General features: G+C 43.6%; 1 protein-coding gene across 3 annotated transcripts in view; it reads right to left on the bottom strand.

Annotated features, from left to right (window-relative positions):
* Positions 1-21,539, bottom strand: part of FAM169A (family with sequence similarity 169 member A) — a 56,683-nt gene that overhangs the window by 21,031 nt on the left and 14,113 nt on the right. For all 3 annotated transcript variants that reach the window (XM_045021779.1, XM_045021778.1, XM_045021780.1), the window contains exons 2-5: positions 7,504-7,641; positions 5,120-5,219; positions 4,037-4,122; positions 1,744-1,915 (exon numbers count right to left, since the gene is read on the bottom strand). In XM_045021779.1, coding sequence (XP_044877714.1) covers positions 1,744-1,915; positions 4,037-4,122; positions 5,120-5,219; positions 7,504-7,638 — 493 coding nt within the window. In that variant the 5' untranslated portion in view covers positions 7,639-7,641. The remainder of the gene's footprint in view (positions 1-1,743; positions 1,916-4,036; positions 4,123-5,119; positions 5,220-7,503; positions 7,642-21,539) is intronic.

Here is a 21,539-nt window from a genome sequence, read left to right as displayed (position 1 = left end):
GCCCACAAGAGAGAGAATATAAAAGGCCCTGGAAACCTCTCCATTTTGTCTTCAGCTGGCTCAAGAGATGACCTCTCCACCCCAAAGAGATGCCTGAAAGAAACTGGGACAAAGGACTGTAACTAAGGGGGTGTGAGTGATTGCTGGACACAAGCCATAAACCACGACGTTGGTCTGAAAAGGACTGGGCCCAGACTAGGAAGGAGTCTAGTCTGTGAAAGAAGCTTATTGGGACACCTCTGAGGGTGAGATTTACCTGTATTCAGTTTCCTACTGTATTAGGCTTACACTTGCACGTTTTGTTTTATTTTGCTTGGTAACTTACTTTGTTCTGTCTGTTATTATTTAGACCCACTTAAATCCTACTTTTTATATTTAATAAAATCACTTTTGCTTATCAATTAACCCAGAGTAAGTAATTAATACTTGGGGGAGCAAACAGCTGTGCATCTCTCTCTATTAGTGTTATAGAGGGTGGACAATTTATGAGTTTACCCTGTATGAGCTTTATACAGAGTAAAATGGATTCATTTGGGTTCGGATCCCATTGGGAGCTGGGTGCGGAAGGTAGGAGTACCTGCTTTGAGTCGTTTTCAGTTAAAGCCTGCAGTTTTGGGGACATGGTTCAGCCCCAGCCTCTGTGTTGGAGCAGAGAGTCTGGCTCAACAAGACAGGGTTCTGGAGTCCCAAGCTGGCAGGGAAAATGGGTTCATAGGTAGTTTCAGCACATCAGGTGACAATCCCAAGGGGGTCTCTGTGACCAAACCCATCACAGAGGTATCTGTAATGATCATCCTGTCCAGTGAGGAGGAAAGGAATCGCATGCCTATGCATTCTTGGCATGGAGTCTTCCACCATAGCCAAAATTATATTAATTTGGTGGGAACAGCTACTAGTGTGTTCATGGCTGATTTGGTGAGCACACTGTTTGAAGCCATGCTTCCAGACCAACTGACAATGGATGGTACTGTAGACACTATTGTTGCCAAATTGTGGTCTGGTACCAACAGAGCCCTAGATTTGTGGGCTTTCTTGTCATGCCCCTGAAACTTAGGACATTGTAAATTCTCATGGATTGAACTAGAAGACTTGCTCAATTTAAGCAGGGCTCTATTCGACTTCTTCTAAGTGGATTTGGAGGAGGATTTAGCCTTATATTTATAAAAACACTCCCTGTCCTCCTGACAAGACCCCGCCAAGAGATTTGTGGGGGTAGACTCCCTCGCTCCTGAGTCGGACCCCGTGGCATGAGACACACACCTTATTGAGTCAAGCTGAAGTATGGGAGAGGTCCCCCTGGCCTAGGTATTACTGCAGCCTCAAGGCCTTTTCCTTTAGGTACTTCTTAAGACGAAGTTCACACCCTTCTTGGGTACAACTGAGGAATAAGCAGCAGATACTGCACCTTGCCACGATATGGGTTTCACTGTGACAGTGAAGGCAGTGTTGATGGTCATTGCTGACTGAGAAGGAGTGTGTGCAGAAAGCAAAAATTTTGAAACCTGGAGTCCTGGGCATAATGGCTACTAAAAAGACTATGGACAAAATTTTTTTAAAAAAAAAAAAGCATAAGTGATTTCAGCACCTAAAGTCACTTTTGAAAATTTTACCCAAACCTTGTCTGTTCTAAGAATTCAAGAAAAGGTTCATGTATCAATCACACACATTAGTGCAGCTTAAAAGTTCTGATAAAAGAGTTTGGGTTTCCATTGCTTTATTAAAAAAATACTTAAATGTTTTTACCTGCAGGTTTAACAGAATAGAACCCAATGGCCTCTCCTTTTTTCCACAGAATCTTAGCATAGTCATTGCTGCTATGACAAAGGAAGGGGATCTCATTTCGCTCTATTTCTTGTTTGCGATAAATAATTCGATTCAAAACATACAGAACCACCCTCTCTCCAAGAGTCTTCACCTATGGAAACACATAAGTACATTTAAATGTGCAACAGTTAACAGTTAAAAGGCCAACATCAATTTAGTTGAAGCTTAGACATTAGGGGGCTTATTTTCCGAGGTGCTAACTATCCACAACTCTAGTTGATGTCAGCAGGAGCTGCGAATGATCAACACTTCTGAAAGATCAGGCCTAACGTTTTTTGAGCGGTGAGAAGAGCTCAGATGCCATGGTGACAGGCAGTGCATAAAATCAGAGATTAGATAAAATGCATTGCACACCTTCATATTAAAAACATGTTCTGATGATTTATTTTTGTTTTTTAAAATTTAAATGAACACAGTATTTTTGGATTTTAAGAAACATTCGCCAAATACGAGAGCACAGTGTCAATTAGTCTTAGTCTTCCCAGGCTAGCAGGAGTTTTGGAGTGCTACAAAGAACATGCGCTCAGATCTTCTGGGAAGGCCCATATAACATACGTCTCCATCATTGTTGGATGTAGAGGTATAGCAGTCACACAGAAACGTCAGAGTAAGATTTACCTGTGCACTGCCCCTCTCCCATTAAGGACTGAAGATCTGCTGAAGGGGTCAAAGGCGATAGCACTGGTTGCAGCAGCAAAGTTTTATTAAACTCCAGTTTGGAACGGTCTCTGATATGGAAATGTAACACTTAACAAGCACAGACAGGAGAAGATGAATGCAGTGAACAACAATACTGCATTGATTCTACTGGACATGGGGGCAAAAAGAGGAAAAAGTTTGTGGTGGCAATGCTGAAATATTCTAGACTCCCTGCTGCAAAATTAGAGTCTAATATGCTTCAGAAGACATAGGCATTAGCTATGGTTTAACAAAAGTTATACAAGCCTGATGATGAATGGTAATTAAGGCTGCGAGTTTGTCACAGAGGTCACGGATTCCGTGACTTTACGGGACCTCCATGACTTCTGCAGTGGCCAGTATGGCTGACCCGGGGGCCGACTGAGCAGCTCGGGAAGCCCCTGCGCCAGTTGCACTGGCCGCTGCTGGGGCAGTCTCAGGCCACTGCCTCCCCGCAGCAGGAGTTTAGGTGTGGGAGGGGGCTCAGGGCTGGGGAGCAGGAGGGGGTGAGGGCTCTGGGCAGCACTTACGGGGTTGGGGGGAGGCCTCCCAAGAAGTGGCGCTCAGCTCCTAAGTGGAGGCACAGCCAGACAGCTCTGCACACTGCCTCCACCTGCAGGCACCACCCCTGCAGCTCCCATTGGCTGCAGTTCTCGGCCAATGGGAGCTGCGAAGCCAGCGCTATGGACAGAGGCAGAGTGCAGAGCTGCCTGGCCACGCCTCTGCCTAGGAGCTGAGGGAGTGGGATGTCATCACTTCCAGGGAGCCGCAGAGCCAGGTAGGGACCATGCCAGTCCCTCCAAAACTCCCCACCCCAGCACCTGCAGCATACCCCAGGCCACCTCCCAAGATTTAGTCAGGGGTATATAGTACAAGTCATAGACAGGTCACAGGCCATGAATTTTTGTTTACTGCCTGTGACCTGTCCATGACCTTTACTAAAAATACCCATGACTAAAACTTAGCCTTAATTATGACAGTAGGGCATGTCCTTTATCTGGACTTACTCAAACCCCATACCAAAACTGCAGGCCACCATCCCTGTATTTCACTTAACTCATCCCCAACCTTCTCCCTCAGAAAGGTACTCTAACAATTGACAACAAACTTAAAGAGGAAAAAAAAAAGAAAGGGGGGGGGTGAAGCCGGCAAGCTTCTCCAGTAGTACAATGCACAACTCCCATGAGGTGCCTAATTGCCAGGGGCCCAGACAGCACGAGTCTGAGAAGGTAGCCCTTAAACCATTAGAAGCAAAGTATCTTTCACATGAGAGTGCTGCATAAGAGCAATGTTGTTTTGAAGAGGTCAGTTAAATGGAAAACTAAGATGTGAAAAGAGCCCCAGCTCCTCAATCTCTGCTGATGCTCCCACTACGCAAGATGGCCTACCTATTTATTTGCACCATTAGATTAATTTCCAAATCAAATCAAAATGTACAATACATATCAGATAATTAACTATCCCCATTAAATTTACATGAAGTGGTCCTTACAAGATTAAAAACTGTTAAGATATAAATGCTGGAACTCCTTACCTGCTGAAGCCCTTCTCTAGAAGGGACAGATGTTCTCACAATATCATTGATGGCCCACCATTGGTCAGCAAGATACAAGGCTACAGCTTGAAAGGAAAAAGATGGATATAAAAAGTTAGTGATCGTGACATGTTAAAACTTAAGATATTCACTAAAGTTATTATACAGCTATAGTTACCAAGTTATAATAGACGTCTTTTAAGCTGTAGTAAGAAGCACATTAATGCAGTTATTTTCTTCAGCAAAAACAATGTGCTCAGTGCTGTACAGCCACAAAACAAAGACACTCCCTGCTCTGAAGAGATGATGATTTAAAAGGACAGTAACCGAAGAGACAGGATATGCTCGGGACCCAGAGGAGTTAACAACAGTGGAGTTTTTGTTTTTTTTTAAATGTTGGTTCAGTTGTGGGCATCACAGAAAAAGTAAATCTCAACAAGGGAGATGAATGTGGAGAGGGTGGTAGGATGGTGATCAGCATGAGGTAGACATTCTGTACTTGGGTGGCATGGGCAAATTCAGAGACAGAATTGGGAGAAGGAGACAAGCATAGCATTGAGACTGGCACAGTGGAGGACTGGAAAGTAAATGCAATAAGAGATGTCAGCTGTCAGGTAGACTAAAAGGGGCTTGAAGTGGTAGGTAGATCAGCAGAGGGACTCTACTGCTTGACAGAAGAGGAAGATAAATTTAGTAGCCTCATTTTGGATGGACTGGGGAGGATAGCTGGGTATCAAAAAAGCCAGAGAGGAGAAAATTCAAGAGAAAGTACATGGTGCATTTAATTATTATGCACATTAAATCAGGAAGGCACTGTCTTTCCTTTTTGTTACACATCTTCCAAATTTAATCTAGCTGGTTCCACTCCGATTGGCATAGTAATTTCACACTTATTGAGATGTGGATAAGAATCTACAACAGAAATTAACAACAATCTGAAAGTGGAGGTATGGACACTGCATTCAAGCTGGAAAAGGTAATTAGTTATTGCAAGGTAGCATGGAATGAGTAAAGGATTGGTTACATGTATTTGCCACAAAAGCAAAATGCTACAACATTTAGATTAGAATTTTAAAATGAAACCTGTGAGCGAGTCCTCAGGTGCAAATAAAGCAAGAACTTTGTGTGTCTGATCTCCACCGTAAAGAGGAACGAAGCCTATAGTTGACAAGCTAATAGGAATCTGAAACAAGAGTTTAGAATGGTTCAATGGACTCTTGCTAATATAGCATTAGTCAAATATATAGAGCATGCTAAAGAGGACAAGCAAACCCAGTTTTCAAACTTGGGTGTTTAAAGGTGACCTGCAAACCCAAAAAAACACCCCCACCACTGGAGTTTGGCCCTGTTTTGCCTCTTTATATTACAGATCTTCTTTATAAAGATGACCTCCAAAGGTGCGTGCATGTTGGAGGGAGGAAGTTTAAAAAGTTTTTCCTCTGTTAAAACAAAAAAACAATCAAAGGAATTCACACTTTGTCTATCCTCTTTTTCCTGGATGATTCTATAAATGACTGAAGAACTATTAGGTTTATGAGATCAGATAGTCTGGGCCATTTCCTCAATTTTAATAGGCCAGCCTTAAATTTGGCCTCAGAGTACATGTACATTGCAAAATTCAACCAACCCGCAGCAGTGAGTCTTAGAGCCCGGGTCTACAGACTTGGGCTCACACTATGGCGCTAAAAACAGCAGTGTACATGTTGCCACTCAGGCTGGATATTAGGGTCGGAAACCTGGGGGAGGTGAGTGACTTTCAGAGCCCAAGCGACAACAACTACATTGCTGTTTTTAGCACCGTAGCACGAGCTCTGTGAGCCTGAGTCTGAAGACCCAGGCTCTGAGACTCTCTGCCACCAGATATAAAGATATATATTTTTTATTTTATTTTATTTTGCAGCACAGACATCTCCTAAGTGACCAGCTGGGGATTCCACTGGTTAACACCCTTCATAGCTTCTGATCACGAGCATGATGGGGTGATCTCTGGCTGTATAACTTGTGCCAGAGAACAGTGGAATGCAAAGTTGGCATATAGCCCCTATATCCCTCTCTTCTCCCTACCATTAGGCCCTGCACTGAACAAAGCTCAGCCTAACATTATGATCTGACCCCAAGGAAGTGAATCTCTACTGAGAGGGGAAGCCATTTTTATTTCTGTTCATATCTATTTGACTCAAAAGCTATATGAGCAACAGGAAGACAAGCTGTCTTTATTAAAGATTCAACATCTCGTCCTCAATTAAGGGCTAAGAAAGCCTCAAATACATTTTGTAGACTCTTCTAACAAAGACTTCCAGGAAACAGGAAAGAAAAAACTTGATATGCCTGATACACAAACCCAAATTGTCTTCCCTTGCAGGCCAGGTCACTTTTAAAACAGGTGAACACTTCCCACATTTTGGTGCTAAAATAGGCACTTCAGCATCCAAATGCTCAATTGAGCACCAAAATGTGGCATTAAGGCACCAACATATGGAAACTGGAACCACTTAGTTTTAGAAAGTTCAATATCTTCATCAAAAGGATTTTGAAGTTATTTAAATTCAAGTATTTCTAATATTTAATGAAGATATTTGAGAAAATATATATATGTATATATTAGCACTGATTGTGTGATGAACAAACAACTAGGCATTCAGACCATGAGAAAGATTTGCTTGCTTATAAAACAGTTTAAAGCTTATGGTATGTTATGGCTCAGAATTTTTATTTTTACGTACACAGCACTTATCCATGATTAGAGAAAAGTGCCTAAAACTCTGCTCCTGAAAAGGGATCTGCAAGTGAGAACCCCTACTCCCACTTAGGAGTCCCACTGGCCTCACTTATTCTAGACTCTTTAGTTAAAATTTCACACCATTGTTACCATAGATACTAGCAAGTGGGAGTGCCAGCATAGGCAGATCCGATTTTGACCACTGCATCACAAAGACAGGCTAAGCGATAAGGTGGGTCAGATCATCAAATTCCAGTATCCGGTCTCAATTAGTGCCTCCACCAGTACAGCTGCTGTGATGGCAACAGGGAAACTTTTAGGACAAATAATCCAATATAGACACCATTTTGGATGTCAGTGGGACTGCCTCTGGGATTAAACGTCCACCCAAACAGATCACTTTGCAAAACTGAGGCATAAATGACCAATTAGATGCAGTAACTGCTATCATAACTTATGCATGTGCGTTTCTGTGAAAAATTCTAGCAAAGAGTTTGCCTGACTCACCAGTTAAGATTTAAAATGAAAGAGAATTGTTCAATATATGTAGATTCATCATCCAATAATCTGAGTGGCTGACACAAAGATCCCACTTGGTATAAAATAATGTGCTTTTTGGTGTTCCAAAGTACAATAAAAATACAGTTTAAAAAGGATAGAAACATATAGAAAATATAATACTTATTTAAATACTCATTTTAACACAATAGACACAGACTGGATTTATCTGCATTTTTCTCTTTCTTACTTTGATGTTGCTGACAAGAGACAAAAACTCTGGATTCTCTGGATCCCCACATCGAAGATCAGACATGTAGTCTTCTGCAGAACTCTCCAAGTCTTCATGACTGTAATTATCTAACATGTCCACAGGGAATGCCATCCCCTTGAAAAATTGAACATGCATATATTATTGTAGAGATACCACACAGTATATATGCCTGAAGTTATCTTGTCCTATTAAACATAACATTAGAATGAATTTACTCATCTTCTCTAAAGGGAAACATGTTCAATTTTACTGGCAGCAAGGAGCATGAATCACAGCCTCATGTCAATTTGTCAGAACCACCCCAAACAATGGGTTTATTTTTTATTTCCAAATGTTATTTGGGCAGAATAAGGTGATGTGTGTTCCAGCACAATTTGGTTAATTTAATACATGCTTTCTTTCTTTTTCTATACAATGTTTACTGAGTTGCTGTTGCGTAAAGTACAACAGATGCATAAAGAGCCAAATCTTTCATCACTTCACCTAACCAGAGTAAAACAGTTGTACAGGGGGTGCTGCATGGATGTTGGTGAGAACAGAATCTTCTCCACATACCTGTCCATTGCTTCAGCCTCCCACAACATGGCCTATGTATCCTACCTATGCACCAGTGAAGGAGGGAGAAGGGGATTGGCCAGTGGATCCCTGTAGACATTTGTCCATGGTCTAAAGGACATGCACAGATATTGGGGGGCTTCCTTGCCTGTTTTCACCTGGCTGTTTCACTGACTGCACCATTGGTGCACTCAACTTCACTTCCTAGGGGTCTGTGTATTTTCTTTTGAAGTCCTCTTCCTAAAATTGCCATTGCCTGCACTTTTCCGCTAGTCCCTCAACTATGGTGAATCAGCACTACAGGCAGCAGCATGCCTCCTTGCCAATTGTCAATGGGAAGCCCTGCATTTAGAGGAGCTGGCTCTCCAAACAGACAGCAACAGCACCTACAGTAAGAATTTTTTAAATATCAGTGATGGGAGTCAGAAAGGAAAGGAAAAGAAAAGAAAAAAGAAAAAAAAAGGAAAAAGCTCCTTCTCACTCTTTAACACTCCCTCCACTAGCCCAAGAGCACTCACCAGGGCTCTTCAAGGTTCTTCCCAAGAACTCGTGGCAAGAACAGGGGATAGACCGGAGAATCACACCATCACCAGGAAAAGGCAGGTCTACATGACTGGAGACTCCTTACTGAGAAGAACAGACAGGCCTGTATCAGTGCTGATCCAGAGAACAGAAGGTTGTGCTGTCTGCCAGGTGCTAAGATACGGGTGTGGATCTGAGGCTGAAGAGGATCCTAACAGGAGCAGGAAAGAATCTACTGATTGTCTTTCATGTGGGAACAAATGATATGGCTAGATTCTTGCTGGAACATATCAAGGGAGACTATGCCAGGCTGGGGAAGATGCTTAAGGAAATCAAGACTCAGGTGATCTTCAGTGGGATTCTGCCTGTTCCTAGAGAAGGGCAACAAAGGTGTGACAAGATTATGATGATCAACAGATAGTTCAGGCAGTGGTGCTATAAGGAGGACTTTGGGATGTACGGCCACTGGGAGGTATTCATGGACAGAAGACTGTTCTCTCGGGATGGACTTTACCTGAGTAGGGAGGGTAATAGACTTCTAGGATGGAGGCTGGAACAACTGATTAAGAGAGCTTTAAACTAGGAATTTGGGGGGAGATGGTTGGTAGATGTCCAGGTAATTTCCACGCCAGATTTTAACATTGACAGGGAAGAAAACAAAGTAAGAAAGGATACAGCTGTGGGTAGGAGAATGGACATAAGGAGGAAGGGTACTGTAGATACCAGTCTAATAGGTGATACTGGCAGTAGAATGTCTGTGCCTAATTGGGTAAAGAATGTGAGCAAAGCCAAACAGCAAAAATTAAGATGTTTATACACTAATGCGAGGAGCCTAGGTAATAAAATGGAGGAACTAAAGTTACTGGTGCAGAAAGCGAAACCAGATATTGTAGGGATAACAGAAACATGGTGGAATAGTAGTCATGATTGGAGTACAGGTATTGAAGGGTATGTGCTGTTTAGGAAAGACAGAAATAAAGGCAAAGGTGGTGGAGTAGCACTGTACATCAGTGATGAGGTAGACTGTAAAGAAATAAGAAGTGATGGAAGGGATAAGAGAGTCTATCTGGGCAAAAATCACATTGGGGAAGAAAGCTACTAGAGATATCCCCTGGGATAGTGCTTGGGGTGTGCTACAGCCCACCAAGATCCGATCTGGATATGGATAGAGACCTCTTTAATGTTTTTAATGAAGTAGATACGAATGGGAATTGTGTGATCATGGGAAACTTTAACTTCCCAGATATAGACTGGAGGACAAGTGCTAGTAATAATAGGGCTTAGATTTTTTGGGTGCGATAGCTGATGGATTCCTTCACCAAGTAGTTGCTGAACCAACAAGAGGGGATGCCATTTTAGATTTGGTTTTGGTGAGTAGTGAAGACCTCCTAGAAGAAATGGTTGTAGGGGGCAACCTTGGTTCAAGCGATCATGAGCTAATTCAGTTCAAACGAAACGGAAGGATAAACAAAAATAGATCTGTGACTAGGGTTTTTGATTTCAAAAGGGCTAACTTAAAAAAATTAATGAAATTAGTTAGGGAAGTAGATCAGACTGAAGAACTTGTGGATGTAAACACAGAGGAGGCCTGGAATTACTTCAAGTCAAAGTTGCAGAAACTATCAGAAGCCTGCATCCCAAGAAAGGGGAAAAAATTCATAGGCAAAAGTTGTAGACCAAGCTGGATGAGCAAGCATCTCAGAGAGGTGATTAAAAAAAGGCAAAAAGCCTACAAGGAGTGGAAGATGGGAGGGACCAGCAAGGAAAGCTACCTTTTGAGGTCAGAACATGTAGGGATAAAGTGAGAAAAGCCAAAAGCCATGTAGGGTTGGACCTTGCAAAGGGAATTAAAACCAATAGTAAAAGGTTCCATATAAATAAAAAGAAAACAAAGAAAGAAGAAGTGGGACCACTAAACACTGAGGATGGAGCGGAGGTTACAGATAATCTAGGCATGGCCCAATATCTAAACAAATACTTTGTCTCAATCTTTAATGAGGCTAGTGAGGAGCTTAGGGATAATGGCAGGATGACAAATGGGAATGAGGATATGGAGGTAGATATTACCACATCCGAGGTAGAAGCCAAACTCGAACAGCTTAATGGGACTAAATCGGGGGGCCCAAATAATCTTCATCCAAGAATATTAAAGGAACTGGCACATGAAATTGCAAGCCCATTAGCAAGAATTTTTAATGCATCTGTACATTCAGGTGTTGTACCATATGACTGGAGAATTGCTAACATAATTCCTATTTTTAAGAAAGGGAAAAAAAGTGATCTGGGTAACTACAGGCCTGTTAGTTTGACATCTGTAGTATGCAAAGTCTTGGACAAATTTTTGAAGGAGAAAGTAGTTAAGGACATTGAGGTCAATGGAAATTGGGACAAAATACAACAAGGTTTTATAAAAGGTAGATCATGCCAAACCAATCAGATCTCCTTCTTTGAGAAGGTAACAGACTTTTTAGACAAAGGAAACGCAGTGGATCTAATTTACCTCGATTTCAGTAAGGCATCTGATACAGTTCCACGTGGGAAATTATTAGTTAAATTGGAAAAGATGGGGATCAATATGAAAATTGAAAGGTGGATAAGGAACTGGTTAAAGCGGAGACTACAACGGATCATACTGAAAGGTGAACTGTCAGGCTGGACAGAGGTTACTAGTGGAGTTCCTCAGGGATCGGTTTTGGGACCAATCTTATTTAATCTTTTTATTACTGACCTTGGCACAAAAAGTGAGAATGTGCTAATAAAGTTTGTGGATGACACAAAGCTGGGAGGTACTGCCAACACAGAGAAGGATCAGGATATCATACAGGAAGATCTGGATAACCTTGTAAACTGGAGTAATAGTAATAGGATGAAATTTAATAGTGAAAAGTGCAAGGTCATGCATTTAGGGATTAATAACAAGAATTTTTGTTATAAGCTGGGGACTCATCAGTTGGAAGTAACAGAGGAGGAGAAGGACCTCGGAGTATTGGTTGATCACAGGATGACTATGAGCCACCAATGTGATATGGCCGTGAAAAAAGCTAATGCGATCTTGGGATGCACCAAGCGAGGTATGTCCAATAGAGATAAGGAGATGTTAGTACCGTTATACAAGGCACTGGTGAGACCTCATCTGGACTACTGTGTGCAGTTCTGGTCTCCCATGTTTAAGAAGGATGAATTCAAACTGGAACAGGTACAGAGAAGGGCTACTAGGATGATCTGAGGAACAGAAAACCTGTCTTATGAAAAGAGACTCAAAGAGCTTGGCTTGTTTAGCCTAACCAAAAGAAGGCTGAGGGGAGATATGATTGCTCTCTATAAATATATCAGGAGACAAATACCAGGGAGGGAGAGGAATTATTTAAGCTACCAATGTGGACACAAGAACAAATGGATATAAACTGGCCATCAGGAAGTTTAGACTTGAAATTAGATGAAGGTTTCTAACCATCAGAGGAGTGAAGTTCTGGAACACAGTCTTCCAAGGGGAGTAGTGAGGGCAAAAGACATATCTAGCTTCAAGACTCAGCTTGATAAGTTTATGGAGGGGATGGTATGATGGAATAGCCTAATTTTGGCAATTAATTGATCTTTGACTATTAGCAGTAAATCTGCCCAATGGCCTGTGATGAGATGTTAGATGGGGTGGGATCTGAGTTACTACAGAGAATTCTTTCCTGGGTATCTGGCTGGTGTGTCTTGCCCAGATGCTCAGAGTTTAGCTGATTGCCATATTTGGGGTTGGGAAGGAATTTTCCTCCAGGGCAGATTGGCAGAGCCCCTGGGGGTTTTTTTGCCTTCCTCTGCAGCCTGGGGCATGGGTCACTTGCTGGAGGATTCTCTGCACCTTGAAGTCTTTAAACTATGATTTGAGGACTTCAATAGCTCAGACATAGTTTAGGGGTTTATTATAGGAGTGGGCAGGTGAGATTCTGTGGCCTTCGTTGTGCAGGAGGTCAGACTAGATGATCATAATGGTCCCTTCTGACCGTAAAGTCTATGAATCTATAAAACAGTATTTATTTTATAAATACTATAAATATCTATAAAACAGTATTTATTTAGGCAAACTGAGCTCAGTTTGCCTAAATAAATACTGATTATCTTTCAGGTTTTTCCACACCTGGTGGATATCTGATGTGTCAGGTAGTCTGCTACTGTTCTTCAGGTCAAGAATTGCGTCCATCCTGTGTATTTGTACTGCGCCTCACACAAAGAGACTTCAATCTAGTAAGGATCTTTGAGCACTACCACAATTCAAAAAAAGAAGAGAAAAATGAAAGATTGTGGTTCCTCCTGAAGAATGAGAGAGGACACCTATATCTCAATGTCCATGCATCACAGGAATTATAGTTTTATGCATTCATTTCCACTAGCCTCACATTCGCACCATTCTCAAATACTAATAAATCCCAGCATCCTTCAGCAGGCATCTCTCATAATTAAGTTTTCCAGGTTTAAGTTAATGCCAATGAAACCTGACTACCACGCAAACGTAACAGGCTTTTAAAAATATATATACACGCAATAGGACAGACCATTGGTTTGATCGGTATTGGTACTTACTAGGTTCCTTCAATTACTCTGTTGCCTGTGCCCACCATTTCCTCTGTAATCCCATTGCTCTTCACGCACTCCAACACATGCACCATACTCTCAATGTCACACAAACACCCTCTATCTCCTACTCCCTCCCTCCTCAGTACAAGAACCTGTGCCAGCCTAGCAATCATGCGCTAGCCTAGACCTCTACGGTTACTGCCAAAGAGTCATCCCACCACATAAGGGAGTTGGGTTTAGCCCCACCTGTGCCTAATTATCTGCATCCCAAGTGATGGGATTGATTTCCTTTATTGGTACTCACACAACCTTTACAACACAAGATACTGGCAACACAGCAAAAGGTCCTTTCAATGGGACCAAATAAACCTCAATCCAGATATTTACAAAATAACCACAAAATACAAAGATAAAAAAAAAATCTTAATTGTAGAAATGGCTATAGCAAACAAGACACCTCACAGCTGCTACTGATACTATTCCTGTATAGTAGTGTCACAGAGTCAGCTGGTCCTTTAAGGGAGTTACCTAGTTATCTGCCTCCCAGATGATGAGTTTGAGGCCAGGGATCAGGTGACCTGAAAGCTAAAAGGTCAAGGAACAGCTCAGTTAGACAGAGACCTGCAGGAAACAGGATCTGGTTTATCTGTTTAATTTACATAAGACTTTTGATTTTAAGAAATTAACCCATCCCTAAAAAAAAATAAAAAAAAAATCTGAAATTCTGAAGCTGGGAGTTTTATCTGATGAACTAGCAGTGAGGGAGCCCACCAGCTTAGAGTTACTAATAACTGGACCTAAGAGGCAACTGGGTGAGAGGGGAAGGGGGGAGAAAACAACTAACAAATCACCTGGCAGCTGAAGTACAGTCAGACATGCTAAACCCGTGAGAAAAAAAAAAGCAGAAATTGGGCTCGGTTTTGGCTTAATTGGCTTGCAAGTTGCTTGATGTAGCTTGTTGCCTTTTTTGGGGGGTGGGGGAAATCAGCTTCTGGCAAGCATGGGCTAGGAGCAAGCAGGGGCAAGGGGTGGGGGGAGAGTCAGGGTTGCACAGGGGGCCACCACAGTCCCAGACTGCATGTCAGGGGGATCTAGTCACAAAGTGTTGGGGTTCTTAAGGATTGGCTTGTTTTGGCCTTGTTTTGAAATGAGATTAGCTTGATTTTTGGCTTATTGTGGAAGTCAGGGTGCTTATTTACCCTGTGAAAGTTGGCAACTGTGCTGGCAGGAGTGGCAGTAGCAGCTTCTCAACACTCAGGAGAATCTTTGATTCAGCTGTCCCCAGTGAAAGCAGTGTCAACTTATGCCTCTTCCTCAAGGTACAACAGGCCAGCAGTTACACCCTCAAAAGAGCACCACATAGGACAGAGCGGACCTCATTTTTAAGGTTTCATCCAGAGCTTCCACAAGCAGTGAACTACCACTACCACTGCTAACCAATTGATCCTTCTTGGAAGGAAGCCAAGTTGTGTGGCTTCTTTATATGACTTTTTCAGATATGAGCAACCAAGATTTCTCTGGGAGGGTCTGAGAACTTTTCCCTGACAAAATTCATGGTTTATGTCTCAAATTTCACCCCATTCCTTTCTGGTCTCTCTTACGCACACTTCTGTGCTTTCATTTGGAAAGGTATGTGATATGACAAGACCCCTTCTTTTCCCCCCCAGGAGACTCAAAGGTAATCTATAAATCAAGCTTTTCAAAACGTAAGTAAAGGTGATATCTAGTACCTATAGACACTAGGATCCAGGAGAAGAGATAGGGTCACCTCTTTCACAGAATTGTTTTCCGTCTTTAAAAACACAGCCATGATTTAGTCACAGATTCAAACTGCTGTCAAAGTAAGATTTCCAGGAACATTTATAAGAAATTAACATATGGCTCCCTCATTTAACTTTCCATTTTATCTACCTGCCCTTCGCTTTTGTTTGTATCTTGGTCTTTTCACTTTTTTTAAATGTCTGCTTTTCAATTGCTTTTCTGTTTTCCCATCTCTTATCAAATCAAAGCTCTTATCAAAGGATTTGTCCTTTTCTGATTCAGCCCACTTCTTCTCTTTACTGATTTTTAGTGTCAGTATTTTCTCTTACCTTCCATTTTCTCCCTCAGTTCCTTCTCCACTTCCTGATCTCTCCTTCATGTTTACTCCCTCTGTCTCCCCATTACTCTCTCTCCATCCCCCATACTATTATTCACCATCTACCCGCCACCCCCACCCACAGCACTCAGTTATTTCATTCATCTCTACATCGGTCTCTCCTCACTCCAGAAAGATACCCACAGATGCCACTATTTTTTAAGGAATGGCAGCAGGCAAGTGAGACATCTGACAATGGTGATTTCCCTCCTCCTGCCGTATAGCAGTGAGCAAGGGGCAATAAGAGGCAAAAGAAGCCTGGTCTACACTAGGCGTTTAAATCGGTTTTAGGAGCCTAAAACCGATTTAACGCCACAACCGTCCACACTAGGAGGCACCTTATATCGATTTTAATGGCTCTTTAAATCGGTTTCTGTACTCCTGCCCGACGAGAGGAGTAGCGCTAATATCGGTATTAACATATCGGAATAGGGTTAGTGTGGCCGCAATCGACGGTATTGGCCTCCGGGAGCTATCCCACAGTGCACCACTGACCGCTCTGGACAGCATTCTCAACTCGGATGCACTGGCCAGGTAGACAGGAAAAGCCCGCGAACTTTTGAAATTCATTTCCTGCTTCCCCAGCGTGGAGATCTCATCTCATCAGCACAGGTGACCACGCACAGCTCATCAGCACAGTTAACAATGCAGTCTCCTGAGAATCGAAAAAGAGCCCCAGCATGGACCGCTCGGGAGGTAATGGATCTGATCGCTATATGGGGAGAGGATTCAGTGCTAACAGAACTGCGTTCCAAAAGACGAAATGAAAAAGTATTTGAAAGAATTTCTAAGGCTATGACGGATAAAGGCCACAGCAGGGACTCCGTGCAGTGCAGAGTGAAAGTTAAGGAGCTCAGACAAGCCTACCAGAAAACCAAAGAAGCAAACGGAAGGTCCGGGGCAGGTCGAAAAACATGCCGCTTCTATGATGAGCTGCATGCAATTTTAGGGGGCTGCGCCACAAGTACCCCACCCCTGACCGTGGATTCCGAGGTGGGGGTTGTAATCTCTGCCATGTCTGAGGATTATGCAGACGGGGAAGATGAAGAGGAAGAAGAAGAGGAAGACCTCGCAGAGAGCACACAGCACTCCGTGAACCCCAGCAGCCAGGAGCTTTTTATCACCCTGACGGAATTACCCTGCTCCCAGCCCTCACAAGCAACTATTCCAGAGAATGACGCCCTGGAAGGGAGCTCTGGTGAGTGTACCTTTGCAAATAGCAAACAGTGTTTTTTAAGCAAGCCTTTTTTAATGATTGATTTGCCCAGAGGACTTGGGATGCATTCGCAGACAGTATAGTTACTTAGAAAAGTTTGTTAACATGTCCGGGGATTGAGAGGAAATCCTCCAGGGACATCTCGATGAAGCGCTCCTGTAGGTACTCCAGAAGCCTTTGCAGAAGGTTTCTGGGCAAGGCATCCTTGTTCCGCCCACCATGGTAGGACACTTTACCATGCCATGCATGTAGCAAGTAATCAGGTATCATTGCGTGGCAAAGCATCGCAGCGTATGGTCCCGGTGACTGCTGGCATTCAAGAAGCATCCGCTCTTTATCTTGTTCTGTTATCCTCAGCAAAGTGATATCGTTCAGGATAACCTGGTTAAAAATCAGGAATTTAAGTAAGGGGGGTGGCCATTTTTCTACTGGGTTCGTGGAATGCAGCAGCTTAAAAAAAACACTTTCCTGCACGTAGCGAAGCGGGGGGAGGGGAGGAGTGAAATGCCGATGATCTTTTCTGTTTGGTCACCGGCGAGGCGATCTTCCCCAAGCTACCGGACAAGCAGTGGGTGGGGGGGAGGGGGAAGGTTGTTGATTAGCAGGGAGCTAGCGTGGTATTAGCCATGCGTTGGGGGGGGAGGGGTAAATCACTGAGACAGTGGCTTACCATGGCCGCATGCAAGCTGAATCCTGATGCCTGGACCTGTGTCTGAGATCTGTAACCCCAGAGATGCAAGCAGTCACTATTAAGATGAAAAATGCGACCTTGTAGGGAAATCACATGTGCTATGTAAGGTGAATAGTGCTTTTCACTGTGAAAGAGTATAACCATTGTTCTGTAAAATGTATCTTTCTAAATATTTATCTCCCTCATGCAGCTGCAAATTTTTCAAGCGTCCCTCCTCCATCCCAAAGGCTAGCACAGATAAGGCGGAGGAAAAAGAAGACGCGAGATGAGATGTTCTCGGATATTATGGAAGTTACACGCAATGAAAGAGCTCATCTGAATGAGTGGAAGGACGTGGTTTCAAATTACAGGAAAGAGGCCAGTGAACGTGAGGACAGGAGGGATGAACGTGAGGACAGGAGGGACAACCGAGATGCGAGGTGGCGGCAGGAAGATCGGCAGGAAAATCAGCGGTGGCGGCAGGAAGATCAGCGGTGGCGGGATGCAACTCTGGGGCTGCTGCGTGATCAAACTGATATGCTCCGGCGTCTTGTGGAGCTTCAGGAACGGCAGCAGGATCACAGAGTGCCGCTGCAGCCCCTGTATAACCACCCTCCCCCCTCACCATGTTCCTTAGCCTCCTCACCCAGACGTGTAAGAACGCGTGGGGGGAGGCTCCGTGCACCCGCCCACTCCACCCCCGTGGATAGCCCAACCAGAAGGATGCCGTTACTCTGAATTATTTTTTAATGGCCTTCTCCATCCCTCCTTTCCTCCTCCCAAAGCACACCCTTACTTCTCTCCCTCTTTTTATAATGAATCAATAAAGAATTCATGCTTTTTAAATGAGAGTGACTTTATTTGCATAAGTAAGCTGTACTCGAAGGGGGAGGGGGAGTTGCTTACAGGGACTGAGTCAATCAAGGGGGTTGGGTGTTCATCAACAAACACAGCAGTCACACTGTACCCTGGCCATTGATGAAGCTCGTTTTCAAAGCTTCTCTGATGCGCACCGCTTCCTGGTGTGCTCTTCTAATCTCCCTGGTGTCTGGCTGCGCGTAATCAGCGGCCAGGTGATTTGCCTCAGCCTCCCACCCCGCCATAAAGGTCTCCCCCTTACTCTCACAGAGATTGTGGAGAATACAGCAAGCAGCAATAACATAGGGGACATTGGTTTGGCTGAGGTCTGAGCGAGTCAGTAATGTGCGCCAGCGCGCCTTTAAACGGCCAAATGCACATTCCACCACCATTCTGCACTTGCTCAGCCTGTAATTGAACAGATCCTGACCACTGTCCAGGCTGCCTGTGTATGGCTTCATGAGCCATGGCATCAAGGGGTAGGCTGGGTCCCCCAGGATAACGACAGGCATTTCAACATCCCCAACTGTTATTTTCTGGTCTGGGAAGTAAGTCCCTTGCTGCAGCCGTTTAAACAGAGTAGTGCTTCTGAATACGCGAGCGTCATGAACCCTCCCTGGCCATCCCGCGTGGATGTTTGTGAAACGTCCCTTGTGATCCACCAGTGCTTGCAGCACCATTGAAAAGTACCCCTTCCGGTTTACATACTGGGTGCCCTGGTGCTGCGGTGCCAAGATAGGGATATGGGTTCCATCTATCGCCCCCCCACAGTTAGGGAATCCCATTGCAGCAAAGCCATCCACTATGGCCTGCATGTTTCCCAGAGTCACAACCTTTCGTAGCAGCAGCTTAGTGATTGCTTTGGCTACTTGCATCACAGCAGCCCCCACAGTAGATTTTCCAACTCCAAATTGATTCCCGACTGACCGGTAGCTGTCTGGCGTTGCAAGCTTCCACAGGGCTATCGCCACTCGCTTCTCTACTGTGAGGGCTGCTCTCATCTTGGTATTATGGCGTTTCAGGGCAGGGGCAAGCAAGTCACAAAGTTCCATGAAAGTGCCCTTACGCATGCGAAAGTTTCGCAGCCACTGGGAATCGTCCCACACCTGCAACACAATGCGGTCCCACCAGTCAGTGCTTGTTTCCCGGGCCCAAAATCGGCGTTCAATGGATAGAATCTGCCCCATTACCATCAGGATCTCCAAAGCGCCGGGGCCCGCGGTTTGAGATAATTCTGTGTCCATGTCCTCATCACTGTCATCGCCGCGCTGCCGTATCCGCCTCTTACTCGCCTCGGTTCGAAGGTCCTGGTTCAGCATATACTGCACGAGAGTGCGCGAGGTGTTTAAAACATCCACGATTGCGGTATGGAGCTGAGCAGGGTCCATGCTTGCTGTGCTATGGCGTCTGCACGGTTCACCAAGCAAAAAAGGCGCGAAACGGTTGTCTGCCGCTGTCAGGGAGGGAGGGAGGGGTGAGGCTGTACCCAGAACCACCCGCGAAAATGATTTTTGCCCCATCAGGCACTGGGATCTCAACCCGGAAATGCCAAGGGGCGGGGGAGGCTGCGGGAACTATGGGATAGCTACGGGATAGCTACCCACAGTGCAACGCTCCAGAAATCGACGCTAGCCTCGGACCATGGACGCACACCACCGATTTAATGTGTTTAGTGTGGCCGCGCGCACTCGATTTTATAAAATCTGTTTTACAAAACCGGTTTATGCAAATTCGGAATAGTCCCGTAGTGTAGACGTACCCAGAGACAGCCTTGTCTGCCTGCAGCTGCCACAGTGCCCCATAGTGACCAAAGCAGGAACTGCAAGCAAAAACTGTTCAACCCTAAGGATTTTTCCTCACCTCTGCCAGATCATACACTAAAATACACTTTGCACTGTCTGTCCTAGAGTTTTAAAACATATTTGACAATACTTTAAAACCCACCTTTTAGTCTAGTGTGAACAAGACCTCAAGAGCTGGAATTATCCTTCTGTCCCACAGTCCTGGAAACCTCATCCTCTACTCCCCAGTCTTTTTCTGGCTTCCCAACCCCTTCCACATTAAATTCACACACACTGATGGCCCATCCATGCCACTATAATTTCACCCTTCCCTGCCTAGTGGAATTAGGAAGCAGAGTACAAGGGACTAGTTTGCACAGGAGATTAAGAGACTAGGACAAAAGCTAGTCTTCACTGTAATAAAGGAGGAGGTTGAAATTGCTTGTTAACATACAGACTTCCTGTAAGTCTACTACTTCTGTAAGGCCTACATTCAGGACAGGAACTAAGGAGGAAATGTGTGAGCTTATACGTAGCTAGAAAAGACTGATTGGATGACACTTTAGAGTGAGATCTTAGCTGCTTTAAGGTAAGTAAAGACCCTAAGATAAAAGCAGAAATTTCACTACAGGGAAAAACTAGTTCCAGCTGCTAAAGAAGAGGTGAAGCTGAGAATCTTAAGCCAGTAAATTCTGCTTTAAGGGAAATCAAATCACCTAAACAACTAAGATTTTGGTTTTCCTTATGTTGGCAGAAACAAACGATTCAATAAACACCCAAGTATCTGAACTAGTATGAGAACAATAAGGAATGATAGAGGCTCACTTCAGGTTACATGACAGTATGAGATATGCAAGCCACAGGCTATTGCTAAAAACCTCTACTCTAGGCCATCATTCTTGGCATTTTTTTTTAATTAAAAAAGGCAAAATCAAAGCAGATAACATGTAGCAACAGCTGGCTTACTGAATGAATTTTTTGATTGCTAAGTCATTGTGAAAACAAAAACACAGAAATATATTTGTTTACATCTAAAAATGGACAAGAAATAATCAGTTCATGTTTTGGGAACATATTAACAGGTAGAAAATTCCTTTAACATCCTAAAAGAATGTTTCTTCTATTCAACAAGAACCGGTGATTATTTAATGAGTCCTTATCCCTGCTGTTTCTCTGGGTTTTTTTTGTTTTTTAATATTTAACACACTAAACAGAAAGGAGGACAGAAGAGAATTATTTATCAATGTTAAAAAAAAAAAGGCAAACTTTTCAATTTTATTCCCTCCCACCTTTCTCCTCAATTAAACTAATGAATTTCCAACTCAGTAGTATTCTTATAGTGTTTGTATAAGAACATTGTTCATACATATCTACCATAGCAGACAACAGCAGAAAGCTTGCCCATCATTGTTATTCATCATCCATAAATTTTGAATGTGCTGCAGATTACATGACTTTTAAAGACAAGTTCTCAAAGACATGTTCATGGTGCAGTTCATATCATAGAGTCTGCCTTGTGCACTACCTCCCCTCTCTATAAAAATCATAGTATTCCTGAGGAAATCACAGTAATTGCTTACATGGAGAAGGATCTAATGGATTTTTGCTGTCTTCTAGGGCAGCTGGAAACAAGAAGAAAGGCCAGCAATATGTCACTAGCAGCTCTCTGCAGACCAACAAGTAGCCCCATGAACCAACATTTAGGAATCT

Source organism: Mauremys mutica, chromosome 6, assembly GCF_020497125.1.
Source record: "Mauremys mutica isolate MM-2020 ecotype Southern chromosome 6, ASM2049712v1, whole genome shotgun sequence".
In the NCBI taxonomy this organism is placed as follows: domain Eukaryota; kingdom Metazoa; phylum Chordata; order Testudines; family Geoemydidae; genus Mauremys; species Mauremys mutica.
Note: the sequence above shows the minus strand (reverse complement) of the source record. Positions and strands in the feature narration are given on the sequence as shown.